Below are 17276 nucleotides of genomic sequence, written 5' to 3'. Positions count from 1 at the left end.
GAAGTTTCTACGATGATTCTGCACCAAACTATCAAAAATCGAATGTTTGACCTCACTGTGACCTTGACCTTTGACCGATTTTGACCAAAATCTAATCAGCGCTGGCCATCACCCTCCTGAATCATGTGGTGTAATTTGACATTGGTAGCTTCTTCCATTCTCGAGTTACAACTTTTTTTGGATGTTTGACCTCACTGTGACCTTGACCTTTGACCGATTTTGACCAAAATCAAATCAGCTCTAGCCACCACCCTCCTGAATCACGTGGTGTAATTTGACATTGGTAGCTTCTTCCGTTCTCGAGTTATCTGTACCAAACCATCAAAAATCGAATATTTGACCTCACTGTGACCTTGACCTTTGACAGATTTTGACCAAAATCTAATCAGCACTAGCCATCACCCTCCTGAATCACGTGGTGTAATTTGACATTGGTAGCTTCTTCCATTCTTGAGTTATCGTGCCTACAAACAAACAAACAAACAAACAAACTAGAAAGCACTCATCGAGGTGTTCAATTTGAGGTACTACACGATATGGTTCCTAAAACTTGAAAATTTGACCTTGGGGTCAAATATGTTTGACCTCCAGCGCTAACCATGAAGGTCAAGGCCAATCGCCACCAAAAATTAATCAGCTGAGCGCCAGACCATGAACTATATTCCCATGAAGTTTGAAGACGATCCGATCAAAATTACTCAAAAAATAAGGGTTTCGTCGACTCCCCTGATTTGCGACAAAGTGACCTTGACCTTTGACCTTCAAAATTTTATGCACTGAAAGGGACCTCTATAGGCCTCTGATATGCGAAGTTACAAAAATTTCCAATGATAACTGTGCTCTGTAGAGTGATTTTTTTCGTGATTACAGACAAATAAAAAAAAATATATATGAAGGTCAAGGCCAATCGCCACCAAAAATTAATCAGCTGAGTGCCAGACCATGAACTATATTCCCATGAAGTTTGAAGACTATCCGATCAAAATTACTCAAAAAAGGGTTTCGTCAACTCCCCTGATTTGCGCCAAAGTGACCTTGACCTTTGACCTTCAAAATTTTGTGCACTGAAAGGGACCTCGAAAGGCCTCTGATATGCGAAGTTACAAAAATTTCCGATGATAACTGTGCTCTGCAGAATTTTTTATACGTGATTACAGACAAAAAAAAAACAACAAAAAAAAAAAACATACAAGCTGACTAACATATCTTGCAAAACTTCGTTTTGGCAAGATAACAAACAGAAACGGAAGTCATCAATATACTTATGAAATCTTTAGATTTCGTAAGTAACAAACACAAACAGAGGACGGAAGTCATCAAAATACTTACGAAATATTTAGATTTCGTAAGTAACAAAAAGACAGACAGACAGAAAGGGGTGAAAACATAACCTCCTTCACCTTCAGTGGCGGAAGTAAAAACACGCATGTATGGGATGGACAACATTGATACTGAGGATGCATGCAGTGGACAAGATGGACACAGAAGGAAACTCCAAGGAGGGAAAAATGGAAATTGGAAGGAAGAGGGAGTTGGGTGGGTTGAACAATCACAAACAAATACCAATAAGGAATGAATGGGATTGGGAAAGCAAAAACGATCAGCTAACGGCATGTACGTACACGTGTGTACACGTGCATGCACGCACACGGCATACCTGTGGCGTTAAGAAGATCCAGCAAGAAACTCCGTTTGTCGGCCTCCTCAACCCACACCACCTTTTGTGTGATGTTCTCACTGGCGGAGCCGACACGCCCGATGGCGAGGAAGATGTAATCCTCGAGGAAATCTCTTGCCAAGACCTGTGAAGTTTCTTTCTTTAATACATCATCAAACTGGTGCATGCCACAGTGATATAATAGGTCTGCATGACTCGATGAGAGATCATTCACATGTTATGTTCAGAGCATCGTGGTGTCAATGATAAATCTCACAATTACAAACAATGATAAACAGTAACATGCATGGACGGCTATAAAAGAGCCATTCAACCCAAGGTGGTGGGAGAAAAAAAAATTTGTGTGCTGAAGAATTCTGTCGCTTAAGGATCATCCTTGGCTGAAGGGTTTGTCTTACCTTCCAGGCTGAGCAAAATGTACGGCCAAAGCTCTTACCTTTGTCTGTGAGAAGGATATCTCAAAAAGTTGTGGCCAGATTCGGACAAAACTTAGTGGGCAGGTTAGGTGTGTGACAAGGAAGAATTGATTCGATTTTGGTGAAGATCCGAATCTGGACATGAGAATTTTAAGTGATTGTACACCATTGAGTGTTCGGGCTAAAAACGATGTTATAGCAATGATATCACAAAAAGTTATGGAGGTATGTGCTCTACCGAGTGCTGTTCTAGTTAGTTCTGCCATCTGCAATGGACGGATGCAAAGTTTTCACCTGTGTTTGTTTGTCTCGGATTTTTTTGTCAACTGGAAAGGGTATAATATCTGAATATACAAGATTTTCAGAGATGATGAATGGGAGATTAGTATCCTTCAAGTGTCCTGTTGAGCCATATTTATGATATGCTCTCTTTATAACTGCTGAGACCAGCTTCACTGTTTAAAGGAAACCGAGCAGAGATACAAAAATGGTGTCATTTAATCCTCCAACTTGTGTACACAAGACTGTTTTACCCCGAATTTTGTATTTCACGATGGACATGTTAAAGTTCATGATTCACCATCTTTACCACCATCAACATACACAAACTGGTTGGAAAGTTGTAGAATCTGAAACAATGCACTGCTTCCATTTAAACACGTTTCATTGAGCAGCATGTTATCGGAAACCCAACATTCTGTTTTTTTGGGGCCTTATGGTGCGGCGAGGCTCATCCATGATCCTCAAGTAGAGAATAATAAACAAAGATTGAAAAATGGACCAAAGGCCAAGCCAATTAACCTTCTACTCTTTTTACCTTTTGAGGCAAGTGATGAAAATGAGCAAAAAAAAATTTAAAAAATCATGAGCTGCGTTTGCTCTTCAGACACAAAGATTACCTTTTCTGATTTCACATGCTCAGAACAATGTTTATTGCCCCACAATGCTTTGTACAATTACTGGGGTTCCGAAAATATAAACTGCTTGGTTTTGTGGTGCAGGCGCTCTATAAGTATCAGGCTTATCCTTCATTCTCGCACGAAGAGGTGGCCTAACGAAGTCGTGAAGGAAAGTCTTCGCAATCAGGGAGATTACGTGTCAATCGCTATTATCCAATTCCGTTATGTCGTGGTCGACTTCTGGTGACATGCGTGATCGGATGTCTCCAAACTTCCCGATCCTGCACTACTTCTCGAAGCTCGGAAGCTCGGTTGCGTTTTTCGTCGAATCTATCCAGCATATACAAGGTTGCCTCTTCTTCTTCTCACAACCCGACTCAGCATGAACTCTTGGTTTTCTGCACACATGACGTGTCCAAAGTATGACAGTTTCTGTTTTGTCATCACGCTTCTAATGTAAGTGGTGGTCGAACTTCTTCAAGCACGGATTTGTTTCTTCTTCTTGCAGTTCATGGAATTTTTAACGTTAGTCACCACCACATTTCAAAACTGTCGATCGTCTTCCTTTCTTTTTCACTGTCCATGACCCACACCCATCTGTTGTCAATGGAATCAACAGAGTATTACCCAGCCTCCCCTTGGTTTGTTTTGTCACTTCTTTGTCTTTCCAGATCTTTGTCAATCCTGAGATTGCCGTTCTCCCCAATGATAACCGTCTCTTAATTTCTCCTCCACGTTCTCCACTCACTTCAATCTTAGAAAACAGGAGGATGAAACTTTCCACATGATTGTCTCCAAATCTGAACACATCGATCTTCTCAGTTGACAAGATATCTTTTTTTTTTTCCGGTGTAATGTCAATGGTTAACAAGACTAAATTAACTCGCTCTCTAACCAGATCCATCGCACAATGTGCACCCACCATTATCAGCCTAAGCCCGATAAACCAACACACTTTTTATAGTATAGATCCCTTAAAGGGTCAACATCCTCCTGTATATATGCTCACAAGGCATCAAACATCAGTAGCTGCATGAAGGTGCCCCAATGGGCCTTAAAATTCGAGCAAAATATCAAAGTAAACTTTGCTTTTGATTCAAGCAAAAATCCTTTCCACAAAGGCAACAAATGTTACTATTTTTCACAACGGTCGAGTCCACATATAAAAGGTTTTTTTTCACAGGAATGACTTAACAATCTTCCAAATAAAACACGGAACAACGGTTGTGGCATCGGATACCTGGATCTGCCTTGGGAAGGTCGCTGAAAACATGAGGGTTTGCCGGACTCCCCGACCAGGCATTCCGCTGCGCTCGACCACGCGGCGGATTTGAGGCTCAAACCCCATGTCGAGCATACGGTCGGCTTCATCGAGAACCAAGAACCTGAGGTGTTCAAAGAAACGTATCAAGTACCATCCATGGAAATCAAGTATCAACCAAAACCTGATGGACAACCTCGGAAGCCCTCAGGCCTATTCCCCTATCCACTGCGTTAACAGGTTACGTTTCAACTCCCTCGCAGGTAATGGTAATGGAGGTGCAAAGGGGTACTCCAAGATCACCTAATGGCTTCAAGGCTGACCCTGCCTCTCTCCATCATATCCACAAGGCGGCCAGGCGTAGCCACCAGGAGATGACAGCCACGAGCCAGGTCACGAGACTGCATGGACAGATCAGCCCCGCCATACACCACGCACGGCCTCACACACGACCTATACGCAAACTATAAGGATGCGAAACAGGCATGTAGGGTAAAGAGAAAGAAAGGGGTGAGTCGGAGGGATAAACAAACAAGTGTTGAACAGAATGAGCATGTACGGATAAGATGATAAAAGGTGAAGAGGATTATGGCACCCTGGAAAATGAGTGGAATCAACATGGAAAGGTGGGGAAGGGGGAGGGAGCAGCCAGTGAAAAGGAGGAAAATGAGGTTCCTGTTGAGAAGCAAAGAGGGACACACCTTACGAGCCTCTTCATAAATCTGGAGTGCTAGTTCACGAGTAGGAGCCAGCACCAGCGACAAAGGAAACTGCTTTCCACCGGGCCCAGACTAGAGGTTAGAGTTAGGTACAGACAAGGAGAGAGGTTATTAAAACAGCAATGTTTAATACTTACTGGATACCATTCGAAAATGTTATGTGCAAGGACAAGTTGGCAAAGCAAACTAGGTTATCACGCCTTATCTGGGGATGTACATTAGAGAGCAAAGCTCACGATGCAAAAAACAAAAGTTACTGTGATACAGGAAATAAAGAAGGCATTCCGAAGAAAACAAAGAAGAAAACGAAGAAGATGAAGAAAACGAAGAAGAAGAAGACGAGAAAGAAGAGGAAGAAGAAAACAAGGAAAACGAAAAAGAAGAAAGAAGATGATGACGAAGAGGAGTTACTCCTTCCGCATATCAGCCGCATAACGCTGCCGAGGCAGTTTTTTCCGTGGATAGAGGGCACAATCCAGGATGGGTCACCACATTCTTCCCAGTAAGCTGGTACTCATTTTGTTGACCGTGGTAAGATGACAGGCTGATCAACCACCTAGTGTTAACTCAAGACCACAATATATTAAGCCAACACCACACAAAGACAGATAAACAGACAGGAGTGAAACAACAACCTCCATCCACCTTTGGTGGCGGAGGTAATGAGAAACCGATTATAAATAGATGAGAAATTCATCAAACATCAAGTTCATGTATTTTTGAGAAGTGATGCTCAATGGAATAATTAACAGAACAAATCGATTTATTTTATCGATTATGTCGTGTGTGCGTGCGTGCGTGAGTGTTTACATCCACCCTGTTCTTTTACCACCCTACCAAGTGATTAAAAAACCCACACAAAATATTTCTCAGCATTACACAATGAACCGGTGCTCCAATAGCGAAAACGAATAATTCATCAGATATCATGATGTAAAGAACAAACATTCCATCACAGAGCATCAAAGGGTAACCTAGACCTGGTGTACGCTTAACGGTTAAGGTGGCTGGCTATTATCAAAGGGTACCTGGCTTAAGATCTGAGGGTCTCGAGTTCAAGCCCCTATCGCGCCTTTGAATGAACACCAGGTGGGCTGACTCAGCCTGTCATCCTTCCGAGGTCGGAAAAATGAGTACCAACCAGATAAAGGGTAGCCTGATAACGATTGTATCGATACTCTTCAACAAGGTACGGCTCTTCACCAACATCTGTTAAGACTCCGTGACCGTGACCATGACGAAACCCGAACCCACCCCCACTACTACTTCACTTGATCTGTGCTCGTAAATAGCACGCTGCCCTTGAAGGCAAAGGCATTCTTTCTCCCATAATGACTGACAGCTGATGTCTGCACACTCTGAACGTGTTCATTGTGTGCCTCAGAAAGATGTAATCATCGCCGAAGATGACAATGTGCTACAAAATATCGAGCTTTATATTCAACCGAGGCAAGGTTGCCGTTCTCATCGGGCTTCTACTTTTAACGATCAACACCCTCCTACCCTCCCCCCAGGACTATACTAGTCAAAAGCACGGGACAAATCACGAGAACGAGCTGATCAAAACGTGGTCACAACGAATTTACAAACAGGCCTCCAAAGCCAGACCATGGATGTTCAATTGATCAATCCCCTCCATACCGAGTCCTTTGATGATCAATGCTGAGCACGTGGAACAAACAGCACATGACTTCAATGTGACGTTGTTCGGTCTCACAATCTGCATATTTCAGTCTCGTGCTGCCCAAACCCCCTTGGGAAGGTACTCAATACCATGCAAGCAACGTCCGCACAGTCCTGGATGGAGATCACTCAGTGGTCGAAACGTCTGACGTCAGCCTTGTCTAATGGGAAACTAGACCAGTTAGTTGGTGGTACCTTCAGTTTTGATTTTTTTTGACAGCTGTTATAACTTCAGTTGGGGAAAATTCCATACAGATTACAGCATTAACCCTTTGTTATTAACTTGCTATTTATCTTCAGAAACAATATAGCTCAAAATAAACAATAGTACAACTATAAAAACAATGATAAACCAAACCAATGAGTATTGTGGGTAAATAAGAAAAATAAAATAAAGTAAATAAAGACTAACCGGAGGTCCAGGTCCGCTGCCATAGATCTGGGACAGGATTGGCAGCAGGAAGGCAGCAGTCTTCCCAGAACCTAAGGAGTGACACGCCAGGTATGGATTACTTTACGCCGAGATAAACCACCAATAGGACAATAAAACGGAGAGATTGTGAGGGACAACAGATAGACACACCTGTCTGTGCACAGGCCATGAGGTCCCTCTTGTGTTGCACTATGGGGATGGCGTACTTCTGCACTGGGGTTGGGCGCTCATACCGGCTAAGCAAAATGTTCCCCATTATTATCTCTCCAAGATCCAGCTCCATGAACTGATGCCCGAAGGAGGGGTGGGGGAAGAGAACGAGGGGCAGCAGTGGGACAGGACTTGCAGTTAAAGGAAAGAATTAAAAAAAAAATCAAACTAGAGGGATGGGATGAACACCGAGCCACCGGCACAAAGAAAACTAGATGTTAATAGAACCAACTTATAAATCGGTTTGCTTCGATTTGACTTCACATTAAAGAAAAGAACAATGAATGCAACAACAAAAGTGAAAGAGCTGACACGATGGGAGTGAGGGACAAGCATGAGGAATCGGTGCTGCTGCTTGCTGTGCTTACAGAATTGATGTGCCGAGGTGGATTGCTTCCCGTAATATCAACCGGAATGTCATCGTATTTCTCAAAGTTAATACCGGTATTGCTTCCTGCAAAAAGCTCTCTGCAGACAGGGAGGAAAAATGAACACGCATGGAGGATTTAGCCAACTCTCATGACTCTATGAACGCTTTTTCCGTATATCAGGGCGAGGGGTCAAACAGCTTCCTGATGCACTTGCTTTTCAAGACGCTCATTTCGGGGAAGAGGCTTGGACCAATCAGCGTCATCTATCCGAACAGTTTCCTCCCCACGTCCGTTGCCCATGGAGATGGCCCTCCCACCATTGCCACGCCCACTGTCACTCCTGTAATTGAGGAAAGACACAAAACATTTCAGCCATTCTTCGTTCCATGTCATGTATTTATTACGTCCGCAAATTTGGCGGAATGTTTAAGCACACAGCTCTGTCTCACCTCCACATGCTGCTGCTTGTCCAATCCCTACACTTCCTCCCATTTCCTTCGATCTAACCTTTCCCTTCTCTCCCAAACCCTCCCACACTAACATCCTCCATTCTCTTCCTTTTCTCAACTTAATTGTGATCAATCATACTCCCACTTGCCCCTTTCCACACACACCTTGATGTGTCGGGTAACAAATATGTGCCCTCTTTCCTGAAACAATGAATTTGCATTGACAATGAGCTTACTTATTATGAACAATATTGGCATGCGAGCAGTAAAATAAATCTTCTACTTATTTTGCGGTCAAAAATTATTCCCTTGTTGTTGGGTCGGCCGGGGAACGTATTTGGTCCAAGTCTTTCACCAATCAGATGGCAAGGTCAGACGTTCTTCGGCTTGAGCCAAATGGGGAAGGAATTTATAATTTATTGAGCGTGCCGGTGATAACATGCCACCTCTCGGTGGAGATATGTTGGGATCTTTCGCCGCCACCAAGTAATGCCAGTGGATGAGATGGTCAGCTTAACATGCATCTGAGCGATGGTTTCCTTTATGATGCAATAGCCTGCCTGAGAAACACCAATTGGACAGTTTATAGTCGGGTCTTGAATAAAACCTCGAAGAGACGACTCTAAGGTAAGTGCACTACCTGTGCTCCATCCTGTCGGAAGAGCAACATAATCTATTACTTAAAGGAGAAGCGTGTGTGTGTGTGCATGTGTAGGAGGGGATAATATTTATTCTGAAGGGGTCCTGCTGTCGTAGAGTAATAAAAAAAAATAGTACCTTTGGAAAAATAGATTTTGAGTTACTTGGTTCGAAAGTTAATAATCGATTTACTTGGAACATAAACTTTGTGTCCATTTAATCATTAAAGAGCAGGTTTTAAAAGCAGGTTTTTTGCAGGAGGGAAGAGGAAGAAACAGGACTTGGAGCCTTTAACGTAGCAGTTCCCACGGTACAACAGCAGGAACCCTTTTTTTTTTTTTTTTTTTTTTTTTTTTTTTTTTTGTATACCTTGGTCGAGGCTCGTATGAGAGCTAACACACAACTCACAGCAAGGAGGCATGAGACAAGAGGGGTGGGAGTGGAAGGGACAAAACATTGGGGAACAGACACAGGTGAACTGTGGAAGGGAGAGGGATGGGGATGGGACGGGGAACATGGCGAGGAGAAGATGGACATTACAGGGACTTTCAGGAAGGAAAGCAGGAGAATTGAAGGAAGTGGGCATGGGTGGATTATGGGGGGTAGAAAAGATCGAGGATTTGGATGGGGGAAGATAAGAGGTGGTGGTGAACAGCTGTTTTGAAAGCCTGGAGGGAAGAATGGGAAAGAATAGAGTGAGGAAGTTTATTCCAAAGGCGGGAAAAAAGAGGAATGAAAGAGTGAAGATGAGCAGTGATTCGTGATTTTGGTAGTTTTACCAGAAGGGGTTGTTGGCGGACCTTGAGCGCCCTGTGGAAATGTGGTTGGGAAAAATGGCAGAGAGAGCAGGGGGAAGCAAGGCTAGAGAGGAGTCGGTAGAAGACAGAAAGACCACCGACCAACCTGCGGTGATTGAGTGAGAGGCCCAAAGACTCAGCTTCATTGCGGGAGATGCCAATGATCTTAAAAGCCCTGGTTTCGACAGCGTGAAGTCGAGAAAGGTGGGAGGCAGGAGCACCAGCCCAGAGGGGAGAGCAGTACTCCATCAGGCTACGGACAAAAGCTTTGTAAGTAGTCAGGAGCTCAAGAGGGCCGAGGAAGGACTTTGCACGACGGAGGATTCCCAGTCGGCGACTGGCCTTTGAGGCAAGGTTGGAAATGTGACTTTCCCAGGAAAGGTCATGGCAGATAGTGAGACCCAGAAGCTTGAAAGAAAAGACTTCTTCCAGAGGATTGTTGAGAAAGTGGATGGGGGTTTTGTAAACGGTCCTTTCGAAGAGACATAGTGAGAGTGTGAGATTTGTGTGGATTGAAAGACATGTTCCACGTGTTGGACCAGTTTGTGATTTTATCCAGATCTGCAGTGAGCGAAGAAGCTGCTGCTTGCCGGTCTGAGGGATGACAGATGGTACGGCAGAGGGTGGAGTCATCGGCAAAGAGAAATAGAGGATTTTCCAGAGAGTCCGAGAGATCATTGATGAAACCAGAAAAGAACAGGGCCCAGAACGCTACCTTGAGGAACTCCAGCCTGCACAGGAAGAGGGGATGAAAGAACTCCATTTAGGGCCACACGTTGACTGCGACAGGAGAGGAAGTCTGCGAGCCATGAGTGGAGATGGCCTTGAATACCATGGGAAGAGAGTTTGGTGAGTAGGGCAGGGTGCCAGACTGTGTCAAAAGCACGTGATATGTCCAGGGATACGGCTCGGATTTCCTGTCTGGCATTGAGGACCTCCATCCATTGATGGGAGAGCAGTAGCAGCATATCCAGGGTAGAGTGACCTGGTCTGAAACCAAATTGATGATTGGGAAACAAGCCATTGGAGAAGAGGAAGGATTTCATGTCTGAAGCGATGATGGATTCCATAACCTTGCTGATGATTGGGAGAAGGCTGATTGGTCTGTAGTTACAGGGATCTGTTTTTGCACCTTTTTATGCAGGGCAGTGATGTTAGCAGATTTCCAAGCAGATGGCAGATGACCTTGGGAAAATGAGAGGGTGAATAGAACAGAGAGAGGGTGAGCAAGAGCAGAAGAGCAGGCTTTGAGGACACGTGGGCTGATGCCGTCTGGACCGGTTGCAGAATCTGACTCGAGGTTTGAAAGCAAGCTCTCCACCTTGTCAGGAGAAAAGGATACAGAGTCCAGGGACAGTTGGGTGCGACTGGGTAAAGTGGGTAGAGATAGTGATGGGTTTGGGACACAAGATTTAGCTGCAAACACCGAGTTTAGACATTCAGCTTTATCACGTGTGGAATCAGCAGTGCGGCCATTTGAGGTAAGGGAGGGATGGAGGGGGAACATACACCAGAAACAGATTTGATTAAACGCCACCAGGATTTTGAGGAGGGAGAGAGGTCTGAGAGTTCAGACTTGAGATGAGAAAGATGTTGTTTTCTGGCTCTCCTGAGGGTAGATACACACTTGTTCCGAGCTTTGTGGAAAGAACTGAGATTGCTCCTCAGTTGGGTTTGCTTTCCATGAGGCAAAGGCAAGTTGTTTCAGGACAACTGCCTCGCCACAAGCTTCAGTAAACCAAGGGCGGGAGGAAGGGTAAGACAACTGAACACGAGAGGGGATAAATCTGTGCATGAGGGAGAGCAAGTTTCTTTGAAAGAATTCCCAGGATGAGTTGATGTTTGAGAAAGTAGTGATAGGAGACCAGTCTGTAAGTTTGATGGCTGCTCGGAGACCCTGCCAGTCGGCTTGAGTGAAATGCCAGACTCGACGGCGGTGAGGTGGTTCTCTGATGACAGCCAGAGAGATGTCCACTTTAACAAGGACGTGGTCAGAAGAACCAATTGGAGCGAAGGAAGAGCAGCAGATATTGTCAGGGAAATTTGTCAAAATCAGATCCAGAAGAGATGGAGTACCATTGGTTGAGATCCGGGTCGGGAAGTTGACCGATTGAGTCAGTCCCAATGAGTCACAGAAAGCTTTTGCTGACGTCCCATGGCAGGTGAGAGAGGTACCCACACCTAGCCAACTGGCGTGATGACAATTGAAGTCGCCACATAAGAGGAAGAGAGAGTTTGGATGAGAAGATAGAAGATGGTCCATGTTTTCGGAGAGTGAGGTGTAGATGGAGTCATCACTGTTCGGTGGACGGTACAGTACACATATAAACATGAGGTGGGAGTGGAGGGGAAGCCGAAGCCAGAGGTATTCCTGGGGGTGTGGGGGAGTGAGAGCAGTGCAGGGAGAGTGAGGAATAGAGTCTTTGATGAAGAGAGCAACACCTCCCCCAGGACGAGGCTCAATAAACTTTAGAGTTTAGAATAAAGCGTGACGGACATGGAAGGAGCACACTAAATTATTTATACGTCTACGACGGGGACTTCAGTACCGTTCTTCTCAAACAGCTCAAGTAACCATGTCCTGTGATCGTTGCATCATTTAATTTGTTTGAAATAAAATTGTTGGGTGATCATAGCATATATCTTGGCAAATTAATTCTAGCTTCAGTTTCCCATCAACTTCTGAGCTAGCGCACACACCACCAGGGGGTGTTATTTCAGTGAGATACATCCATCCATCCATACATACATACGAGGGCAAGTCAATAAGTAATCTTAAAATGGCGATATAAATTTGAGAATGCAATGTGTGTAGTTGCAGACGACGTACGTTATATCTATGGGTAAGAGTCATGTTTTGACTGTTTTAGATCTGGCAACATTGAGCGTATGACGTGAGCAGAGCAGTTCCAAGATGGTGGCTCCTTTAGAAGCATGCACCAGGGAGGAGCAACGTTCTGTCATCTGTTTCTTGGGAAGTGAGGGCGTGCTAAGGGAAAACCGTCGCATTATGCTGAATGAAGTGGTCTCCGAATTGAGCATTAGCCATGGTTCAGCACACCATATCATTCACAACATGCTGGGGTTCCGCAAAGTGGGTGCGCAGACAACTCACAACCGAACTGAAAGAACGGTGAAGAACTTCTGCGACGTTATGAAACAGAAGGTGATGCTTTCTTGTAGCGCGTAGCGACTGGGGATGAAAGCTGGGTCCACTACTTTCAGCCATAAATGAAGAGGGCAAGCAAAGAGTGGCGCCATTCAACTTCGCCGAAGCCCAAAAAATTCTGCACACAGCCGTCCGCTAGCAAAGTGATGCTGACGCTCTTCTTGGATAGCCGAGGCCCACTTGTAGAGCATTACATGCCCAGGAGGGACCACAGTCACGAGTGCATCATACTGCAACCTCCTTAAAAATAATCTGAAACCAGCATTCAGATCACAACATCGTGGACTATTCACTACCGGTGTTTTGCTGCAGCATGACAATGCTCAGCCCCATACTGCCCACGCTACAGCTGCAACAATTGAGGACATGCATTTTGAATGTCTCCCTCATCCACCTTACTCACCAGACCTCGCCTCTTCGGATTACATATTTGGGCCACTTAAGGAATCCAGGCCTTAGTAAAGCACTGGAAAAAATGCATCGAACGCAACGGAGATTATGTTGAAAAATAACACCGTTGAAACACACGTACATGCAATAAACAATTTGTGAAAAATATTTTAAGGTTACTTCTTGACTGGCCCTCATACATACATACACTATAGTTTCATTATAGCAAGATAATACTGCTCAAAGCAAAAGAAATGCACCGAAATTGCCGATACAACCGATACACACGCACGCACGCCAGAAGAAGACACCTTAAATATCTTCATTTCATTTGTATAAAACAAGTTTTACTCACTGATTTATACTAATATTCAACTATTTATTTGCAGAAACGAGTTCCTGGGTCAAATGTGACAATGAACTATGCCTCGAACCCAGGGAGCACACAAACTTTCCGATTTTCAAAGACGACGAATTGTTGGCTATTTGGAAGATGGAGTCAGCCAGTGTCAGATAGCTCAGGACCTTGGCATTCCGCTTTCTATGATCAACCTGGTGATTGTGCAATTCAACATCGAAGGAAAGGAATCCACCCACAGCTTCCCATTCAGGTCGACCTGAGTCCTCAGAAAGATGTCTTTGAGCTGTCAAGCCATCCAGAGAAAACTCCCCACTGCAAGGCAGCAGATGTTGCAGAGGTCCAAGTTAGCTCAAGAACTGCCATGCGGTACCTTCATCAACTGGGCTACTTTGGGAGAGCAGATTGGAGAAAACCTCTTCTTAGACCAGCCAACATTCAAAGGAGAATGAAGTTTGCTGACGAGATGGCCACCAGACCGACCCATGGAGTTTTGGCAAACTGTCATTTTTTTTTCAGACGAGTCCCAATTTGCTCAATTTTCTGACAGTGGACACGTATGGTCTGGAGGCTTCCCAGTCAAGAGTTTTCTTTGAACCGATTGCAGCCAACTGTCAAACATGGTAGTTTTTCAGTGATGGTGTGGGGAGCAAACTGGAGCGCTGGTCAGTCAGAGCTTGTGGAGTGTGTTGGCAACATCAACACTACGATATACATTTCTATCCTTGAGGATGAACTTCTCCCCACCTTCTCCACTGGTCAGATGGTCAAAAACAACACTCTGTTCATGGAAGATGGAGCTCCATGCCACACTGCAAAAAAGACCAAAGAATGGTATGTCAGAAATGGGATCAATCGACTTCCATGAGCAAGTCAGTCTCCTGAGATGAATCCCATTGAACACCTCTGGGAAATATTGGATCGAGCTGTGCAGAAAAAGTCCAGGAAACCAACATCACGGACAAAATTGCAAAAATGTTTGCGGGAAGTCTGGGCAGAAATTCCACAAGAGAAAATTTCAGAACTCGTTCATTCTACTGTATGTCTGAAATAGTAAAAGTGTTGAAATCTGCAAATGGCAAGTCTACAAAATACTAGTATATGTATTAAAATGGATTAAATATACTTCAAATGTTCAATAAATAAATTATTTTTAAAATCATGGTGTCTATTGAATTCTTTCATGTCTCTGTTTTTGTTGATATATATATATATATATATATATATATATATATATATATATATATATATATATATATATATATATATATATATATATATATATATATATATATATATATATATATATGTACATGGAAGGAGCATACAAACAACCACGACCACAGCCACGATGACAACAGCAACTACATACAGTATTATAAAGATCCTTTTCACGTTTTACATCACTGAGATTCACAGATAGACGTGCACTACGTTTGTGAAGTGTAAGATGCTGTCTTTTGAATCAACCCATCAACGAAGTGACAGGTCGGCACACCTTCCTTCCATACAAGTGCTGCTTCATCAGGATGAAGATTACCACACTGCTGTTGTGCGCAGGTGTGGAGCATTGCCGATACAACCAGATTATGAAAATACATACATGTGCGAGTAAAAAATAAAGGCCAGATGTAATCTTATCTCGCTAGCCTCCGCAATATGGGTTTGAAGGCATCCAGGGAGAATGAAGTGGCAAGGTCCTTCGCCAGGTAGTTCCAATCCCTGCAGGTGTGGGAGAAGAGGGATGAGGCATATACCCGAGTACTGCAGCTTGGTATCATGAAGCGGGATCTATGTCCTCTGGTAAATGATGATGCTTCCGTGAAGTATGCGCTCCAACCTGATGTCCACCAGGTTGTAGCGAATGTGGTACATCAAGGCAAGATGGCTTTGGAGTCGTCTACTCTCCAAGGTGGGCCATTGTAGTTTTTCAAGCAGCGCCATGACACTGCTGGTACGACCATAGTTCCCAGTGGTATACCGAGCACCTCTACGCTGGACCATCTCCAGCTTGTTGATGTTATGCCGAGTGCGAGGATCCCATGCTGTTGCAGCAGTTTCCACAATTGGTCGGACGCAACTTGTGAATGTGGTCTTCTTAATTCTACGGTTGCATCAGCTGAAGTTGATGCAGGAAGGCATTTGTGGAGTTAGCTTTCTTGACAGTTGCATCCATGTGGATGTTGAAATTCAGCTTTTAATCGATGTGCACACCAAGGTATTTGGTAGAGTTAACCTCTTCAAGGGTGTGGTCATGAACATTATAAGATTGGAGGATGGGCTTCTGCTTGTTGGTGATGTGAATGACCTTGTATTTAGATTGGTGAAACTACATCAACCACTTCCTCTCCAACTCCTGAAACATATCAAGATCCATCTGGAGACGAGTGCAGTCCTGGGTAGATGCAATATGCCGATAGAGGATGCAGTCGTCTGAAAGACATGGTGTAGAGCTTCACATACTATCTGGTAGATCGTTAATAAAGATCAGGAAAAGAAGCGGGCCGAGCACACTACCCTGAGGAACTCTGGATGTTATTTGGGCTTCAGAGCTAAGTTGGCCATCAATCAAGCAAGACTTGGTGGGTGCGGTCATGGAGGAAGTTTTTTATCCACTCTAAAGTGCAGCCTCGAAGTCCGTGGAACTCCGCCTTCAACTGAAGTCTTTGGTGGGACACCTTGCCGAAGGCTTTTGCGAAGTCCAGCAAGATGAGGTATATTTCTCCCTTCTCATATATTCCTCTAGCAAGGTCATCTATGGCAAGGATCAATTGAGTATCGCAAGATCTACGTTTCCTGAAGCCATGTTATGCGTCTGTTAGTATCTGATGGTCGATGAGATGATGTATGATAGCACAATGCACGACATGCTCACATAGTTTGCAAAGGACTGATGGAAGTGAGATAGGCCAATATTTTGAAGCAGATGATCGTCAGCCCTTCTTGAAGATAGGGACGATGGTTGCTTTCTTCTAAGAATAAGGTACACTGCTCTGATTCAGGGATGCCTGGAAGAGTAAAGTGACCGCAGGTGAGACTTCTTCGGCTGTTTCCTTGAGCAGTTTCGCAGAGGTACTGTCAGGCCCAGCTGCTTTGTGTGGTTTAACGTTTTTGAGAAGTTTCGTTACTCCTTTGCAGAAAACAGTGATGTCATCCATGGTTGGATGAAGGCTGGGGCTGAGATTAGGTAGTGATGAATCACTGTCATCAGTAAATAATGAAGAGAACTGCCTGTTTAAGATGTTAGCTTTATGCTTGGGATCGCAGTGAAGAATATTTCCCTCCTTCAGCGGCGCAACTCCCATTTGATCACAGCGTTTATATTTTACCAAAGCTCCCAACTTCTTGTTGCCATCTGGGTCACTTCTGATTATGTTAGACAGGTATTTGTTACAAGTCTGGTGACAGTATAATACCTAGTAAATAATAAAATCATACTGCAGATAATTTGGCATGGGTGCATGTGTGGGTAGGTGCACGTGTGTGCTCTCTCCTAAACCGATATACAGAATGAGTCGAAATTTGATGGTTGTACTTGGGGCGTGCCAGGGAAGGTTTTAGGCATAAAAAGTCACGGGGGTTCGGGAGGTTGGATGGAAGGGGTGATGGACGACATAATTTCTTGATGTAAATGTGCATCATGTAGTGCCGCTCCTAATAAGAAGGTATATTACAAGTACCAGCAGTTTACAATATTATAATAGCATCCCTGCATGAAAACACTGTTGAATCAAAAACTACTTCGCCAATTTACAATTGTGCTCCATATTTAATGCACTCCATCACAACTGGAAAAATGGATGT

General features: G+C 44.1%; 1 protein-coding gene across 2 annotated transcripts in view; it reads right to left on the bottom strand.

The window, feature by feature from the left end:
• The window catches only part of LOC147016444 (putative ATP-dependent RNA helicase Pl10), a 52631-nt gene that overhangs the window by 11338 nt on the left and 24017 nt on the right, over positions 1-17276 (bottom strand). For both annotated transcript variants that reach the window (XM_085845113.1, XM_085845114.1), the window contains exons 7-14: positions 7881-8010; positions 7668-7763; positions 7240-7375; positions 7069-7139; positions 4956-5045; positions 4558-4718; positions 4234-4378; positions 1658-1802 (exon numbers count right to left, since the gene is read on the bottom strand). In XM_085845113.1, the coding sequence (XP_085701239.1) occupies positions 1658-1802; positions 4234-4378; positions 4558-4718; positions 4956-5045; positions 7069-7139; positions 7240-7375; positions 7668-7763; positions 7881-8010 (974 nt within the window). The remainder of the gene's footprint in view (positions 1-1657; positions 1803-4233; positions 4379-4557; positions 4719-4955; positions 5046-7068; positions 7140-7239; positions 7376-7667; positions 7764-7880; positions 8011-17276) is intronic.

The sequence above is a fragment of the Eptatretus burgeri genome, chromosome 11, assembly GCF_056783735.1.
Source record: "Eptatretus burgeri isolate ZD-2024b chromosome 11, Ebu_testis_v1, whole genome shotgun sequence".
NCBI classification, from domain to species: Eukaryota; Metazoa; Chordata; class Myxini; order Myxiniformes; family Myxinidae; genus Eptatretus; species Eptatretus burgeri.
This window is presented reverse-complemented; position numbering and strand designations above follow the sequence as displayed.